Source organism: Mustela putorius, unplaced genomic scaffold (genome assembly GCF_011764305.1).
Source record: "Mustela putorius furo isolate JIRA1106 unplaced genomic scaffold, ASM1176430v1.1 tig00003845_pilon_pilon_pilon, whole genome shotgun sequence".
Taxonomy (NCBI): domain Eukaryota; kingdom Metazoa; phylum Chordata; class Mammalia; order Carnivora; family Mustelidae; genus Mustela; species Mustela putorius.
In genome coordinates this window covers 79,136,034-79,150,479 of record NW_025421998.1, presented here as the reverse complement: position 1 = coordinate 79,150,479, position 14,446 = coordinate 79,136,034, and the positions used below count along the sequence as shown (strand labels likewise).

Here is a 14,446-nt window from a genome sequence, read left to right as displayed (position 1 = left end):
GCACTAGATAAATAATAAATTGTTTCTGTTTTTATTTAGCTCCTAGAATAAATGATACTTTATTTTCTAAATGAACTGAGCTATACTACTTAAATGGGCACCAATAACCATATAAAAAAATAAGAGGAAGAGACATTTCTGAAAAATACTCTTCAAGTCATAACTGCATTTGTGTGTATAATATTGTGTTTAGATTTTAACCTGCTTCTGGGAAAGCTTATCATAATGATTTTGTTCATTTTGATACTTGGTGCCTACCTCAAAATTTTACTTAGACTCCTTTTTATCTTTTCCAACAGGCTGAAGCCATTCAAGTGAACCCTCTTTATATTTTGTTACCTTCTACTCTGTGTACTTCATTTGCATTCCTCCTTCCAGTAGCAAATCCGCCCAATGCTATTGTTTTTTCCTATGGCCATCTAAAAGTTATTGATATGGTGAGTGAGCTGAAAGAGCAATCAGGTCCAATAGACATTTTTATTTGTGATGTCTTGGATTACCAACCCTTTTACACACTAATCAGCTGCCAGGAGAAGCCTGGCTTGAGTTCTGCTTCTAAAGGTGAGTACATGATTGGTCATAGAATCGTTTTTAAGAATGATAACCAGAAGCAAACTTGCCATTTGAATTTGCAGTCACAAATATAGCGATACTGAATGCATCAGTAATGTCCTAAAAAAATGAAAAGAGCATAGAATATGTTTAGCACAATGGCTTGAAACTTACATGTCAAGACCAGGATCCAGTTTGACATAGGCAAAAGGAAGAAATAGGATTCAAGAAATTCAGCAATCATGCACTTTGGTTTTCTGTCACAAATATTTTGCAACCAATACTTGCTTCAAACAATACACTGGACTCAGTACCTGCCAATGAAAGGTCATCTTTCTTGTTTTGATTCTAATAGTGGCACCTAAATAATGGGACATTTAAGTGATAAAACATAGGCATTTTTGCCAATACAAAAGTAGTGGTAGTCCAGGACTAGCTTGAGAATATTCTAGTCTACCACCAATCTTGATTACCAACTTCCAAACCAAACAAGAATATAACGAAGTAAATTCAGTGAGTTTACATGCAAATGCAGTTCCAAGTAAGTCCCAGTTCTCTCCTTCCACACACAATGCTGTCCCTAACCCCCTGCAATGTAAAAACTCTGGAAAGGTCTCTATGCAGAAGTTACATAATATCCTTTTGAAAAAAAAATTGTGCATAAGATAATATAACCAGTGTCCAGTATATGTGAATTTAAAAAAATAGAGCCAGGATTCTGGAATAAATGAGTGGCTTACATGGATAGTAAAGGGGCCTCTGTGATAATCATTGCTAGTATCCCCTTTTGCTTTGGGGCTCCATGTTTTAATACAGAGAATTATCTCTCTGTAAAGAGATAATAAATATTTGACATTCTAGGCCATATGCTGTCTGTCACAACTCAGTTCTGCTGTTGTATCATGACTATAGCCAACAACAATATGGAATCACCATGGGTGTGGTGGCATAAAACTTTATTTACCAACACAGGTCATGAGCAGTAGTTTGCCGACCTCTGTTTTAATGGATAGAAAGCAAATTTGAAATTTTTAGTGGATGCCAGGATGATGATATAAGAACCAGAAAAATGAGAACTCTAAGGAAGATGAATAGAAGCAGCATTTTATTAAATCTCAGTAAGAGAATACTGAAGGCTAAACTAATAATAGTATTGAGTGAATATGAAGGATCCAGTTGTCATATAGTGACCTGAACCTTATCTACTGAAATACAAGACCTCAAAACTCATATTCTGATTTAACATGAAATGACAAATTTTTAAAGGGATTTTTTTTTTAATATCATAATGACTCCATTATATTCCTAAGAGAAGCCTCCTAGAATCTCCAACTAAATGTCATTTAGTTGGGGACAGAGTCTCTCTCTCTCTTTTTTTTTTTTTTAAGATTTTATTTATTTATTTGACAGAGATCACAAGTAGGCAGAGAGGCAGGCAGAGAGAGAGAGGGAAGCAGGCTCCCCACTGAGCAGAGAGCCCGATGCAGGGCTCAATCCCAGGACCCTGGGATCATGACCTGAGCAGAAGGCAGAGGCTTTAACCCACTGAGCCACCCAGGTGCCCCAGAGTCTCTTTTGACATGAATGGAAGAACTCATTGTTTCATGAAATGACAATTTATACTCATCATTTATAACGCATATAAATCTGACTTGTACTTTCTCCGGTAGTATTCTGATTCTCCTTTAGGTTTTCTCTTCAGAAAACTGACATTTATGCTTTTTTTCTGTTCAAGGTTAAAGCTGGACTTGGTGTTAACATTGTGGGTGTTGCTGTGGTGATGCTGGGCATGTCCACCTGGATTGGGGCTATGTTTGACCTCTCTACTTATCCTTCCTGGGCTCCTCCACCAGTCAGTAATGAGACTATGCCATGACAAGCATGAATCCCATGACTGACTGTCGTATGGTGAGTTTTGAGAACCATTGAGAATCCACTGCAGACTTGGCACTGGAAAATTGATGACACATTATGTTTGTTGTTACATCACTGCTGTAGTTCCAGGAAACAACCAAAACCTGATGTCATAACCCAGAGTTAACAATCCCTTTGAGATGCAACTAAAGAGCATCTACATGCCTTTACTAAGAAGCCCACAGCTGAGATTTTGCTCATGGACCATATGCATTCTGCTTCAACATAAGAATAATCTATTACATGACCTTCAAAGAGATTAGGTGATTTGCTTCATTTTACAGTTTGGGTTTGGTGTAGCATTTCAAACATCAATTTATTATTTTAGAAACTTCCCATAGAACTAGGAAATAAAATATACCGATTAATTAGGTACTTGGATAAATCATTTCTGTAGTGTTGTTGAAGGGAATTTGTTGAAAAACCCAAAACTATGGCCAGCTGGTGGTGCAGAAAAAAGGTTTAATCTGATTGAAATATGCATTCTCTCATTTTAAAAAGTACCAGATTATTCTTGATGTATGCATATAGTATGAAAATTGAAATTGAATTAGTAGTTTCAAAATTATAGTTGAATCCACTAAACAATAGAAAACTCAAGGATAAGGATTAATTTCTACTTGGCCCTATGTTAGATTAATATAATTCACATCTTTAATATCTCAATGCACTAAGAAATGCATTTTGTAGAGCTGTGAATAATGCTTGTTATGATTTGCACCGTTAACACAGTATAGTTATAAAAGAAAGCTAAACACTATAAAACAATTAACACGTTTATGTATATGTATAACAATTTTGCTTAGGTATTTATCTTACTTCAGAAATATATAAAGTCAAGGGCATCCGAGTGACTCATTCAGTTAAGCATCTAACTCAATTTCAACTCACGTCATAGTCTCAGAGACGGGAGATCGAGCCCCATGGCAGGCTCCATGCTGGGCCTGGAGCTTCCTTAAGATACTCTCTCCCTCTCCCTTTACTGCTGCCCCTCCCTCAAAAAATAAAAAATAAATAAATTTTTAAAAATTAAAAAAATAGAAATACATAGTGTCATATGTAAAAAGAGGGGATTCAGGAATTTAAATGAATTATCACTATGTATAGAGACAAGAAAAGTCATGTAACTCCATTATTACCAACATTGAGGTAAAATAGCAGATAGAAAATAAGAACAAAAATTTACAAAAGAAAAAATAAATTATTCATGGGCAAACAAAAAGGAAAGGAAAAGAGATCTGAACATTCAAACAAAAGTGGGAAGAGACTAGTCTCCTAATACTCAGGATGTGAAGAAGAATGAGGTCTATTGACATTCCAAAATCAGACTTACAGGGAGAAAAATGACAATCAAAAACAAAATATTGCATGTGCAGTCAGGAAAAGAAGGAGAAGTTAAAACATAACAATTCTCACACTAAAAATAAAAAGGAAGACAGAACAAGAAAATACCTTTGGTATTTTTAAACTTTGCAGAAATAATCAGGCCTGGTTTGGGTTTTTTTGCAAAGGATAGTATTTATAAAGTTGTTCTTAAAAATAAAATATAGTAAAAAGTCTCTTAAAAAGGAAGACATTTCTTTAAAAAACTATATGATAGATTGTCCATTATTTGTTTGTTAATTAGTGCAAATTTTATCATTTTTTAAAAAGTTGTCCATTTAAACCTTAGAATACAGTGCTTCTTTATGTATATCTTCTAAGTTCCCTCTGTTTGCTTGTTTCTTTCCTTATCATATGTTGCACATTTACTTATGATCAATAGTGTTTCTTTTTGGCTTTTTTCCATCATTCAATTTATCACTGCTGAATTATATTATGTGATGAATACATTTTAATTATGAAAAATGAAATGACTTTCCAAATTAGAATGAGTAAGTTTTGCCCTCAAGAAAATAATATAAGCATTTCAACTTAAATCATTTTAATGAATTACTTCCAACAGCTGTCAGTACAGGAAAAATAATACTTAGTCAAAATTTGTTTAAGTGAGCCGTATCATTCTCTTGCTACATCTTTCTGTTTAGTTGCTTTATCAAAAATGACTTAAGTCATCCATTTCACATTTGCCCTATTTACATCAAAGTTCTCAAACTATTTTAGTTTGAAAGTTATATATTGTCTTTGAAAGTTTCCAAAAGGGAATCTGAACAGATGATCAAACAAATCTCTGTCCTCCCGCTCTGTGGCAGATAGTGTTTTTGTTATTATCCTGATCCTTATTTACAGGTTAACTAGAAATCTTTGTCACTTTATATCCCAGTATCTTACTTAGGATTGAATCTTTCTAGATAATAGTAGCAATTTCACTAAGTGCCTATGTACTGTCTGTTCATACAAGTGCTTAGAAGACTCCACTGGCTTATGTGTATCCTTCACTCCCCTCAACTGCCTCTGAACATGTCAGCATCTCTAGAATTCAGACTTCCTTCTTTTCAAGTGACTGCACTCTGTCCACCTTACCCAAGTAAGCCTTACCCAAGGCTTTGTTCTTCTTTTCAGCCTGAGAGGTTGGGAAGTACACTTTTAGCCAATGGTACTAATTAACCCTATTAAATAACCCTATTACATAACCCTACTCATTAACCCTATTAAAATCCTATTTTAAATTAATAAAACAATATCCCAATGCCTTAACTATTTCTTCACATGTGTACTACATGATATTATATTTTAAAGATTTATTATTAGATGTATTATTCTATCTCTGTCATGGCTAAATATTTTGGTAAGGACCTTTGTGATTCTTTTGTTCAAAGTTTTATTTGATTTAGTTAATGAATGACTGTCTTTGCTTGACTATGTGGATTTTAGCAAATTAAATGTTTTTGTTTTTGTTTACTTTTAGGAGGGGGAGGGTTGTACTAATAACGAAAAAATAAACCCAAACAAACTGGATTAGTTTTAGTACTCTGACATTATCTGAAAAGGAAAAGTTGAAACTATTACTGTAGGACACCAATAGCCATGTTACTCAGAAATGAAGCAATTTAATCAAAGTAAAAATTTACTAGGCAAGTTTTGGAATGCAGATATCAAAACCACAGGACCCCATTGTAGAAGTGAAGACCAGAATAGCCCAAGGGTAAATGGTAAAATAGCATATAACTAAAGCAGAAATTAAAGGGTTTTTTTTCAAATACGGGAATCTTCATTTGCCTAGAAAAAAAGATATAGCATTTAATAAAGAAATAAAGGGGGTTTTCTTACTTATAGTATGCTTGTATAGATACTAGAGGCAGTTTTGGGGGGAGTAAATCTTAAAGCTAAATGATAAAAAATATTGTATGACATACATTCCTGTGTCAGCAAGAAAATAATGTAAGTCTTCAAAAGAAAAAGATGATGGGGCACCAGCAAGAATTCAGACACTTAGACAAGGATTAGCAGTGGCAACTTCTAATCCCTAGAGATCTCAAAATTTTCTTTCAATAGGCCCACGGAACAAGGGATGGAAGACAAAACAAGGACCCAAGCAAGTTGTGGGTTGTGTGGAAAACTACATATTATGAGGATCTCAAAGGACTATTCTCTGAGAAAATGTGAACCAGGAGAAAAAAGTCCCATGCTACAAAAGGAAACATCAAGAGGACCTTAATGTTTTGGTCTATGCACTGGGTAGAAGGGTAAAATCTCCCTTGAGAATTCGTAATTGTGCGGGTTATGGGCCTAAAGTCTGAATACCAGTGTATGTGGGGGGATAAAAAACCTTAATCTCAAACTTTAAAACAATCCTGGGTTGGTAATGTGCCTAAATACCTGGCAAAAGAAGGAACACCTTCTTCAACCTGGGGCTCGAAGAATTACTAAAGTTAAATCTCCATGAGAAATGGTAATCAAAATTTGTGAAGTCTGCCAAGACATAAAATATACTGTTCAAGAGCCACATAAACAAAAGAGACAATCCAAAGTATAGACAACAGATATTCTAATTGTCAAATACAGACTATAAAATGAGGAAGTGTGTTTGAAAATATAAAAGAGGGTATTGGAAATACAATAATAGTGGTAGGCAAAATTCTAAAAATGTCTCCCTACAATTTCTGTCTCCTGATTATTCAAACACTAATCTAGGTACTGCTGTGAGGGAATTTTGCAGATATAATTAAGACTATTAGTCAGCTAGCCTAAAAATATGCAGATTATGCTGGATTATCCAGGTGGTGCTAATGTGATCCTTATGAGCCTTTAAAAGCCAAAAGAGGAAGGTGGAAGAGTCAAGTGGGTAAGATGAGGCAATGGGAAATCAGAGAGTTTTAAAGCATGAGAAGGACTGAACTCATTATTGGTGGTTTTGAAGACAAAAGGAGTTTTAAGCCAGGGAATGCGGAAAGTCTCTAGAAGCTGAGAATGACCCCTGATTGAAACCCAACAAGAAAACAGAGGCCTCAGTCCAGCAGGTACCTGGAACTGAAGTCTGCCAACCACATGGGAAGCCTAGAAGTAGATTCTCCTTAAGAGCCTCCAGTCAGGAACGCAGCCTGCCAGATACCTTGATCTTGGTCCTATGAGACTTGTTTTGGACAGGTCTGTTCATCTACAGAATTTTTAAATAATAATGACTGCTGTTTTAAGCACTAAATTTTTATGTTTTGACAACAATAGAAATTAAATATAATAAGGAATGAGAGACTATGAAAAGTGACCTGATAGATCTGAAAAAGTATCGAATAGAAATTTTAGGGGCACCTGAGTGGCTCAGTGGGTTAAAGCTTCTCCCTTCGGCTCAGGTCGTGATCCCAGGGTCCTGGGATAGAGCCCCACATTGCAATTGGGCTCTCTGCTCAGCAGGGAGCCTGCTTCCTTCTCTCTCTCTACCTGCCTCTCTACTTGTGATCTCTGTCTGTCAAATAAATAAATAAAATATTTAAAAAAAAGAAATTTTAGATATGAAAAGTATAATATTCTAATTTCGCTCTCAGGTCCCCATTTTTCTTGGCAGCACAACACTTCATCTAATTAAATCCAAGCCAAATTCTCCACTTCAGTGTTTTAACTGATTTCAGAGTTTAACTTAGTCAACTTAGTTTTTGTTTTTTAGAGCCTCTCTCTTATTTCCTTCAGTGTAGGGTTTTATCTAAGTTTTATAGACTGTACATATGAAACTCTAACTGGGCAGCTAAGATGCATCTAGTCTCTGCATTTAGACTGGCTTCCACTGAGAGATACAGTCCTCTGAAGTGTACAATTCCCATTGGTTTCATCATTCACTTCTGATTTGAGGATCTACTCATGCGACTCACATCATCCCTGAAATCAGCATCTCTTCATCGCAACCACAGCCCTATTGATCCACCACTGCAAGAGCTTACAGGACTTTGGATGCTCTCTGCTTCTCTCTGGGGTCCAAGCAGTCTTAGGAGGAAGGTGTGTCTAAGCCCCAGCTGTGCTTAGATCCTCCTTGCCATTAGCCTGACTCTTCTGCAGGACTCCATGTTAAGTGCAAGGGAAAGAGAGCCTATAGCTCACATCTTATACCCAGAAGAGTCAGTATATTAATTAATTCATGGCACAAAGAATGAATGTAACCTATAACCACAGAACAGAACACATCAGCCTAGCTCAAACAGAGACCAAAACCATTGCCTGTCTAAAGCAGTGTTTATGATCAGAGGATCTAGAGGGTGACTGGCAGGACTGAATTCCTGTTCTACCACTCACCCATCTCATCCTCAGATATGTTAGTTAACCTCTGTATGCTGCACTTTCCTCATCTGAAAATGGGCCTCTGGAGGCAGAAAGATATTTTCATAGAGTTATAAGGATTAAAGGAGCTAATACACAGAGAACACTTAGAGCAGTAACTGGCCATAATACAAGCTCAATATTAGATTGCATTCTTATTAATGTATCATTTTTATTCCTTATGATGTCACCCAGAAGTAATTGCACTCATATAATCACAGCCTTGGTCAAACTCCTTCTTCAGAAGACCCTTGGCCAGGATCTCATTGAAACCTTAGATTTAAGATAGAAAAGTTACTCCTAGCTTATAACACCTAAGGGAGATTTCCAGAGAATCTTTCCATTTTTACCCAATTGGTTCTTGATTGAGAGAGAACCTTGGAGGTAAAACAGTGAAAAAAGTATGTAGCTTTTAAAATCAGTCTCCATTTATACAATTCAGCACACACACAAAAAATACGGGAAAATTAGGCACTGTATACAATACTACAAACCAAGTTCAATAACTCTTTGAAATAATGTGGCATGTTGGTATCGAATGAGCCTCTCACTCCATTAAATGACTCTCATCATTAGTTTTCACTTCAGGGATTTTCAAATAGTTCAAACCCCTCCCCACAACCCCACCCCCGCGTTGCCAGTGCTCCCTGGAGCCTTGTATACAGGGTTGTTGATGAATCCTGACAGCTGTAGTTCTGCACACCTCCTGAGCTGAGCGTAGCCTCTGACCTCCCCGCAGCAGCACATCTACGGCTGGGCCACTGAGTCAGACGCTATGCCTTTGTGGATATCATTCTGTACAAAGTATGCAGTGAAGATTACCAAAATACCAGAAATGTCACGTAGCGTCCTCCTCCATTCCAAGAAAATTTATGTGCTTTTGCATCCATGTGTAATAGCCAGCATAGCCATTATTTTTCCTTATTTATTCTAATTGCTTCATTCTGTCCTTTTTTATTTAGCATACCTTTCTTTCTTGACACATTGTCTTTCTTTTTTTTTTAAGGCAAATGTGTTTGGACTTCTCAGAAAGTCAGATACTATGTTTGTTCTAATTTCAAGAATAGTGGTCTCTTACAGTGCTTCTACACAAAGAAATTACAAATACACATCTACTCCAAGTTCTATTATTTTGGCCTGTGAATAAATTTTAAAATAAAGCATGAAAATGACATACCTTATATTTTGTGCAGTGACTTTCAAACTTCAAGTCATCTTGATAGAGAGTGGGGGAAATTTTTGGTGGAAACGCTTAGGGAAGAAGAGATGTTTTTGAACAAAGAAAGTTTGATTTATCTTAAAATGACTGCCATGAAATTGGCTTCTGGTTTGAAGAAAGACCTTAATTCCTCAAACAATTCTGTATCTGTTAGATGCTGGCCTTCCAGACCAGTTTCCTTCCTTCCTTAACACTTCTTGATGGAGTTTAGGGACTTTCATCACCTTAGACAATTAAAATAAGCTGTGTACCAGAAGGAAAATGTTTTGAGACTAGGACAGGAACCCAATGAACTCTAGTCATAACAGATAAATCAACTTAGGAAGAATTGACATCTTAAAAATTTTGAGTCTCCTGATCTATGAACACATTGTATCTCTCTATTTATTTAGGTATTCTTTAATTTCCCTGAGCAATGTTATAGAGTTTTCAATGTACAGTCTTATTCATCTTTAAACACATTTATCCCTAAGTGTATCATATTTTTGATATTACTGTATTTCATTTTTTTATGTTATTGTAAGTGGTCTTGTTTTTTACCTTCATTTTCTGATTAGTAGTTGCCAGGATTTAGAAATGCCATATATTTTTATAAATTGATTCACTAAGCTAATTTATTATTTCTAGTTGGGTTTTTTAAATAGATTTCATAAAACTGTGTACATAATGCTATCTTCTGTGAATAAACTCAGTGATATTTCATCCTTTCCAACCTGGATACTTTTATTTCACATTTACTTTAAGGTAGACTTGTCTTCTTTTCTAGGGAGCCTGGGTGGTACAGTCAGTTAAGTGTCTGACTCTTGGTTCAGGCTCAGGTTATGATCTCAGGGTTGTGGGATCAAGCCCCATGTTGGGCTCCACAACATGTGTGGAGTCTGCTTGGGTTTCTCTCTCCCTCTCCTTCTGCCCCTCCCCACTGAAAACTCTCTCTCTCTCAAATAAATAAATAAATCTTTTTTAAAAAGGATGTCCTTGCCTTTTTTCTTTTCTTAGTAGCAAAGCATTTTTTATCTCCCCTCAGTTATGAATGTGGACTGTAGAATTTTCAGAGCCTCTTTGCCAGATTGAGGAAACATCTATTGCTAGTTTACTAAGAGTTTTTGTTTGTTTTTAAATCAGGAATGGATATTAGGATTTGCCAAATGCTTTTCCTATGTCTTTGATCTTATGATTTTCATTTTTAGTCTGTTAATGTGCTAAATTACATTGAATTAAACAAACTTTGAACATGATACTTTGTATTTTTTTATATATTGTTAGGTTTTACTTACTAATATTTTGTGAAGAATTTTTGCACCAGTGTTCAGAAGGGACATTTTATAGTTTCTTACTTTGTTGTTGTTGTGTTAGGGTAATGTTTGCTTCAGAGAATGAGTTAGGAAGCATTTTCTTCTCTTCAATTATCTGCAAGTGTTGTAGAATTTAAATCCTTTTAAACTTACTAAGATTTGTTTGAAAGAAAATTGTTTATCTTGATAAATATTCTGCCTTAAAAAGGCTGTATATTCTGCCGTTGTTGGGCAGAGTCTTCTAAAGTGTCAACTGGGTCAACTTGGTTGCTAATTTTTTCATGTTCCATATTCTTATTGATTTTTTTTCCTACTTGTTCTATCACTTATATATTGAGAGAGAAATGTTGAAATCTTTGCCAATAATTGTAGATTTGTCAATTCTTCATGCATCTTTATCAGGTTTTGCTTTATGTTTTTCAATGCTCTATTTTTTTGTTGTTTGTGGTGGTGTGCCAATATTTAAAAATTGCTGGGTGCCTGGGTGGCTCAGTGGGTTAAGCTTCTGCCTTTGGCTCAAGTCATGATCTCAGGGTCCTGGGATCGAGCCCTGCATTAGGCTCTCTGCTCAGCGGGGAGCCTGCTTCTCCCCCCATTTCTCTCTGCCTGCCTCTCTGCCTACTTGTGATCTCTCTCTGTCAAATAAAATCTTAAAAAAAATTAAAATATAAAATTGCTATGCACTCTATGCCTTTATCACTATATAATGCTCTTTTTATCAATGTTGATATTCTTTACTCTGAAATATATTGATACTAATATAAGTGTTACAACTTTTAAAATTAGTTCTAACATAGATTATTTTTCTCCAGCCTTTTTTTTTAATGTTTAATTAGCCAACGTACAGTACATCATTAGTGGTCAATGTAGTGTTCAGCGATTCATTAGTTGCATACAACACCCAGTGCTCATCATCACATGTGTCCTCCTTAATACCCATCATCTGGTTAACCCATCCCCCTAGCCCCTCCCTTCTGTAACCCTCAGTTTTGTCCATGGATTCCGGAGTCTCTCGTGGTTTGTTTCCCTCTCTGATTTCTTCCCATTCAGTTTTCCCTCCCTTCCCCTGTGGTCCTCCACACTATTCCTTATGTTCCACATCTGAGTGAAACCATACAATAATTGTCTTTCTCTGCTTGACTTATTTCATTTAGCATAGTCCCCTCCAGTTCCATCCATGTTGATGCAAATGGTGGGTATTCATCCTTTCTGATGGCTGAGTAATATTCCATTGTATATATGAAACACATCTTCTTTAATCTACTTGTATGCTTATATTTAAAGTGAGTTTCTTGTAGGAAATATAATTAAATCTTATTTTCTTATGTTTTAATTAAATATGACAGATTCTGTCTTTTAATTTAGTGCTTTGACCATTTATATTTAATGTGATTACTGGTATAATTTAAATCTACCATTTTGCTATTTTTTTCTATATTATTTTTTCTATGCTTTATTTTCCACTTATACTGCCCCCCTTTGTATTAATTGACTACTTTTTATTATTTAATTTTATTTCATTTCTTGACTTATTTACTGTGATTTTTACAGTTACTTGAAGATTTATACTTATCTTTAACTTAATCACAATTTACTTTAAGTAATATGTTATTACTTCATGTATAATATTCTTAGAAGAATTTATACTATAACCCCCCCTTACCACTTTGTGTACTGTTGTCATACATTCTATTTCTATATGTATCATAAACTCAAAAATGCATTGCTACTATTTTTTGTCTTAAGCAGTCGTATAGGGGCACCTGGGTGGCTCAGTTGGTTAAGTGTCTGCCTTTGGCTAAGGTTATGATCCCAGGGACATGGGATTGAGCCTCATGTCAAGCTCTCTGCTCATCAGGGAGCCTGCTTCTCCCTCTCCCTCTGCCTGCCACTCCTCCTGCTTGTGTTGTCTCTCAATCTGCTAAATAAATAAATAAAATATTTTAAAAAATAAATAAAAAGTAGTCAAATATCTTTTGAAAATATCAAAAATTGTTTTATATTTCCCCACATTCTTCTTTCCTTTTATATAGTCTTGTTATTTCAGTTTCTACCAGATATAATTTTTATTCTTTTAGCTTTTGTTTAAGTCTGAAAAAATATCTATTAGTTTCATTTTTGAAGGATATTTTCATTTGGAATAGAATTTTAGATTGACAATATTTCCCTCTCAGGAATTTAAAGATGTACCACAGTCTTCCAGTTTATATTCTTTTTGATGATAAATGTACTTTAATTCATAAATCTGTTCTTCTGTATGTAATGTGTATTTTTTCTCTCCTATTCCCTTTCAAGGTGTTCTTCATTACTGATTTTATGTGATCTAATTGCGAGGTACCTTGATATAATTTTTTTTTGTTTCTAATGTTCAGGGTTCAATAGGCTTTAAAGTATTTAAAAAGCTTTTTAAAAATCAAATCTAGAAAACCTTCATCTGCTATTCCTTAGAATATTCTCTCTACCCTTTTTTTTCAAGGACTATAATTACAAACATATTTGGTCACTTGAAATTATCTCAAAGTACACTGAATCTCTGTTTTTGCTTTTTGTTTTTTCTGTCATGTTTTCTGTAGCCTTTTGGGCAGTTTCTATTGCTACCTCTTTCGGTTCACCAATTATTTCCTGATAATTCCATCAAGTATGTTTTCCATCGTAAACATTGTAATTTTCAAGTCGAAAAATTTGATATGGGTCTTTTATATTTTTCCTGTCATTACTGAACATACTCATATTTTTCTCTACCTTTTTGAACATATATAATTTTAATAACTTTTGATGTTCTTGTCTAGTAATTCTATCATATATGTCATTTCTGCTTCTATGCCTATTGCTTGATTTTTCTCTATTTTAAAAGTCAGATTTTCCTGCTTTTCCTACCTGGTAATTTTTTTTCACATTAAAAAAAAGACATTGCTTATTTTACTTTATTTAATATCAGACATATTTTTATTCCTATACACTTGAGTGTTATTCTGGGGCACAGTTGCATTATTTAAAAACAGTTTGATCCTTTAGATGTTTGTTCTTAAGATTTTTTGGGTGAGACCAGAAAACACTTTAGTCTACAGCTACATTTGCCTCACTACTAAGGCAATATCCTTTTGAGTATTGCACTTGATGTGCCATTAATTTTAAGGTTTTCCATTCTAGCTGGTGGAAACACGAAATTATTCCCAGCTCTGTGTTAGTTTCTGGAATTGTCCCAGCTAATAATTTTGATTAGTTCTTTCTTCACCTTGAGGTTGTTTCCTAAGAGACTTGTGTTGATCAGTAGTCAGCAGAATAGCAGACAGGATTCCTGGAGATCTCTCTGCACATGTCTGTGCATGTTTCTCCCTTCTGATACTCTGCCTGAAAACTGTAGCCACCAGTCCTCTTCAGACTCCCAGCTCCATCTATTCAACACGTGATCACCAGTATCTGCCTGGATTCCCCCTTTCTTGAACTGCTGCCTGGAATCTCTCCCCTTGTTATAAGTTGGAATAATGATAGAACGCAACTATTTCCTCTCCTTCAGAGATCATTGTCCTATGTTGCATGATGTCAAATGTCTGAAAACTGCTGTTTCATATCATTTTTCCTCTTTAAGTTGTTTCAAACAGAGGTAAATCCTGTTCCTCATACTGCATTTTGCCAAAAGTGGAAGTATCTAGAAGAGTCAGATTTAATTATAATTTTTTTTTTTCCTCTAGTAATGTTAGAATCAGATCAAGTTGAGTTAACTGGATGGCTCTGAAGTCTCTAATTTTAATCACTGGTGTATAATGCAGCTCTTAGATAAGAG

At 35.1% G+C, this 14,446-nt stretch overlaps 1 protein-coding gene across 2 annotated transcripts in view; it reads left to right on the top strand.

Moving 5' to 3' along the window:
- Positions 1–14,446, top strand: part of SLC13A1 (solute carrier family 13 member 1) — a 117,616-nt gene that overhangs the window by 85,322 nt on the left and 17,848 nt on the right. The window contains exons 14-16 of one of the 2 annotated variants that reach the window (XM_004741878.3): positions 300–437; positions 2,288–2,460; positions 5,902–7,237. In XM_004741878.3, coding sequence (XP_004741935.1) covers positions 300–437; positions 2,288–2,428 — 279 coding nt within the window. In that variant the 3' untranslated portion in view covers positions 2,429–2,460; positions 5,902–7,237. Of the gene's footprint in view, positions 1–299; positions 438–2,287; positions 2,461–5,901; positions 7,238–14,446 lie in introns of those variants that run through there. The other variant, XR_006601389.1, reaches the window with a different exon arrangement.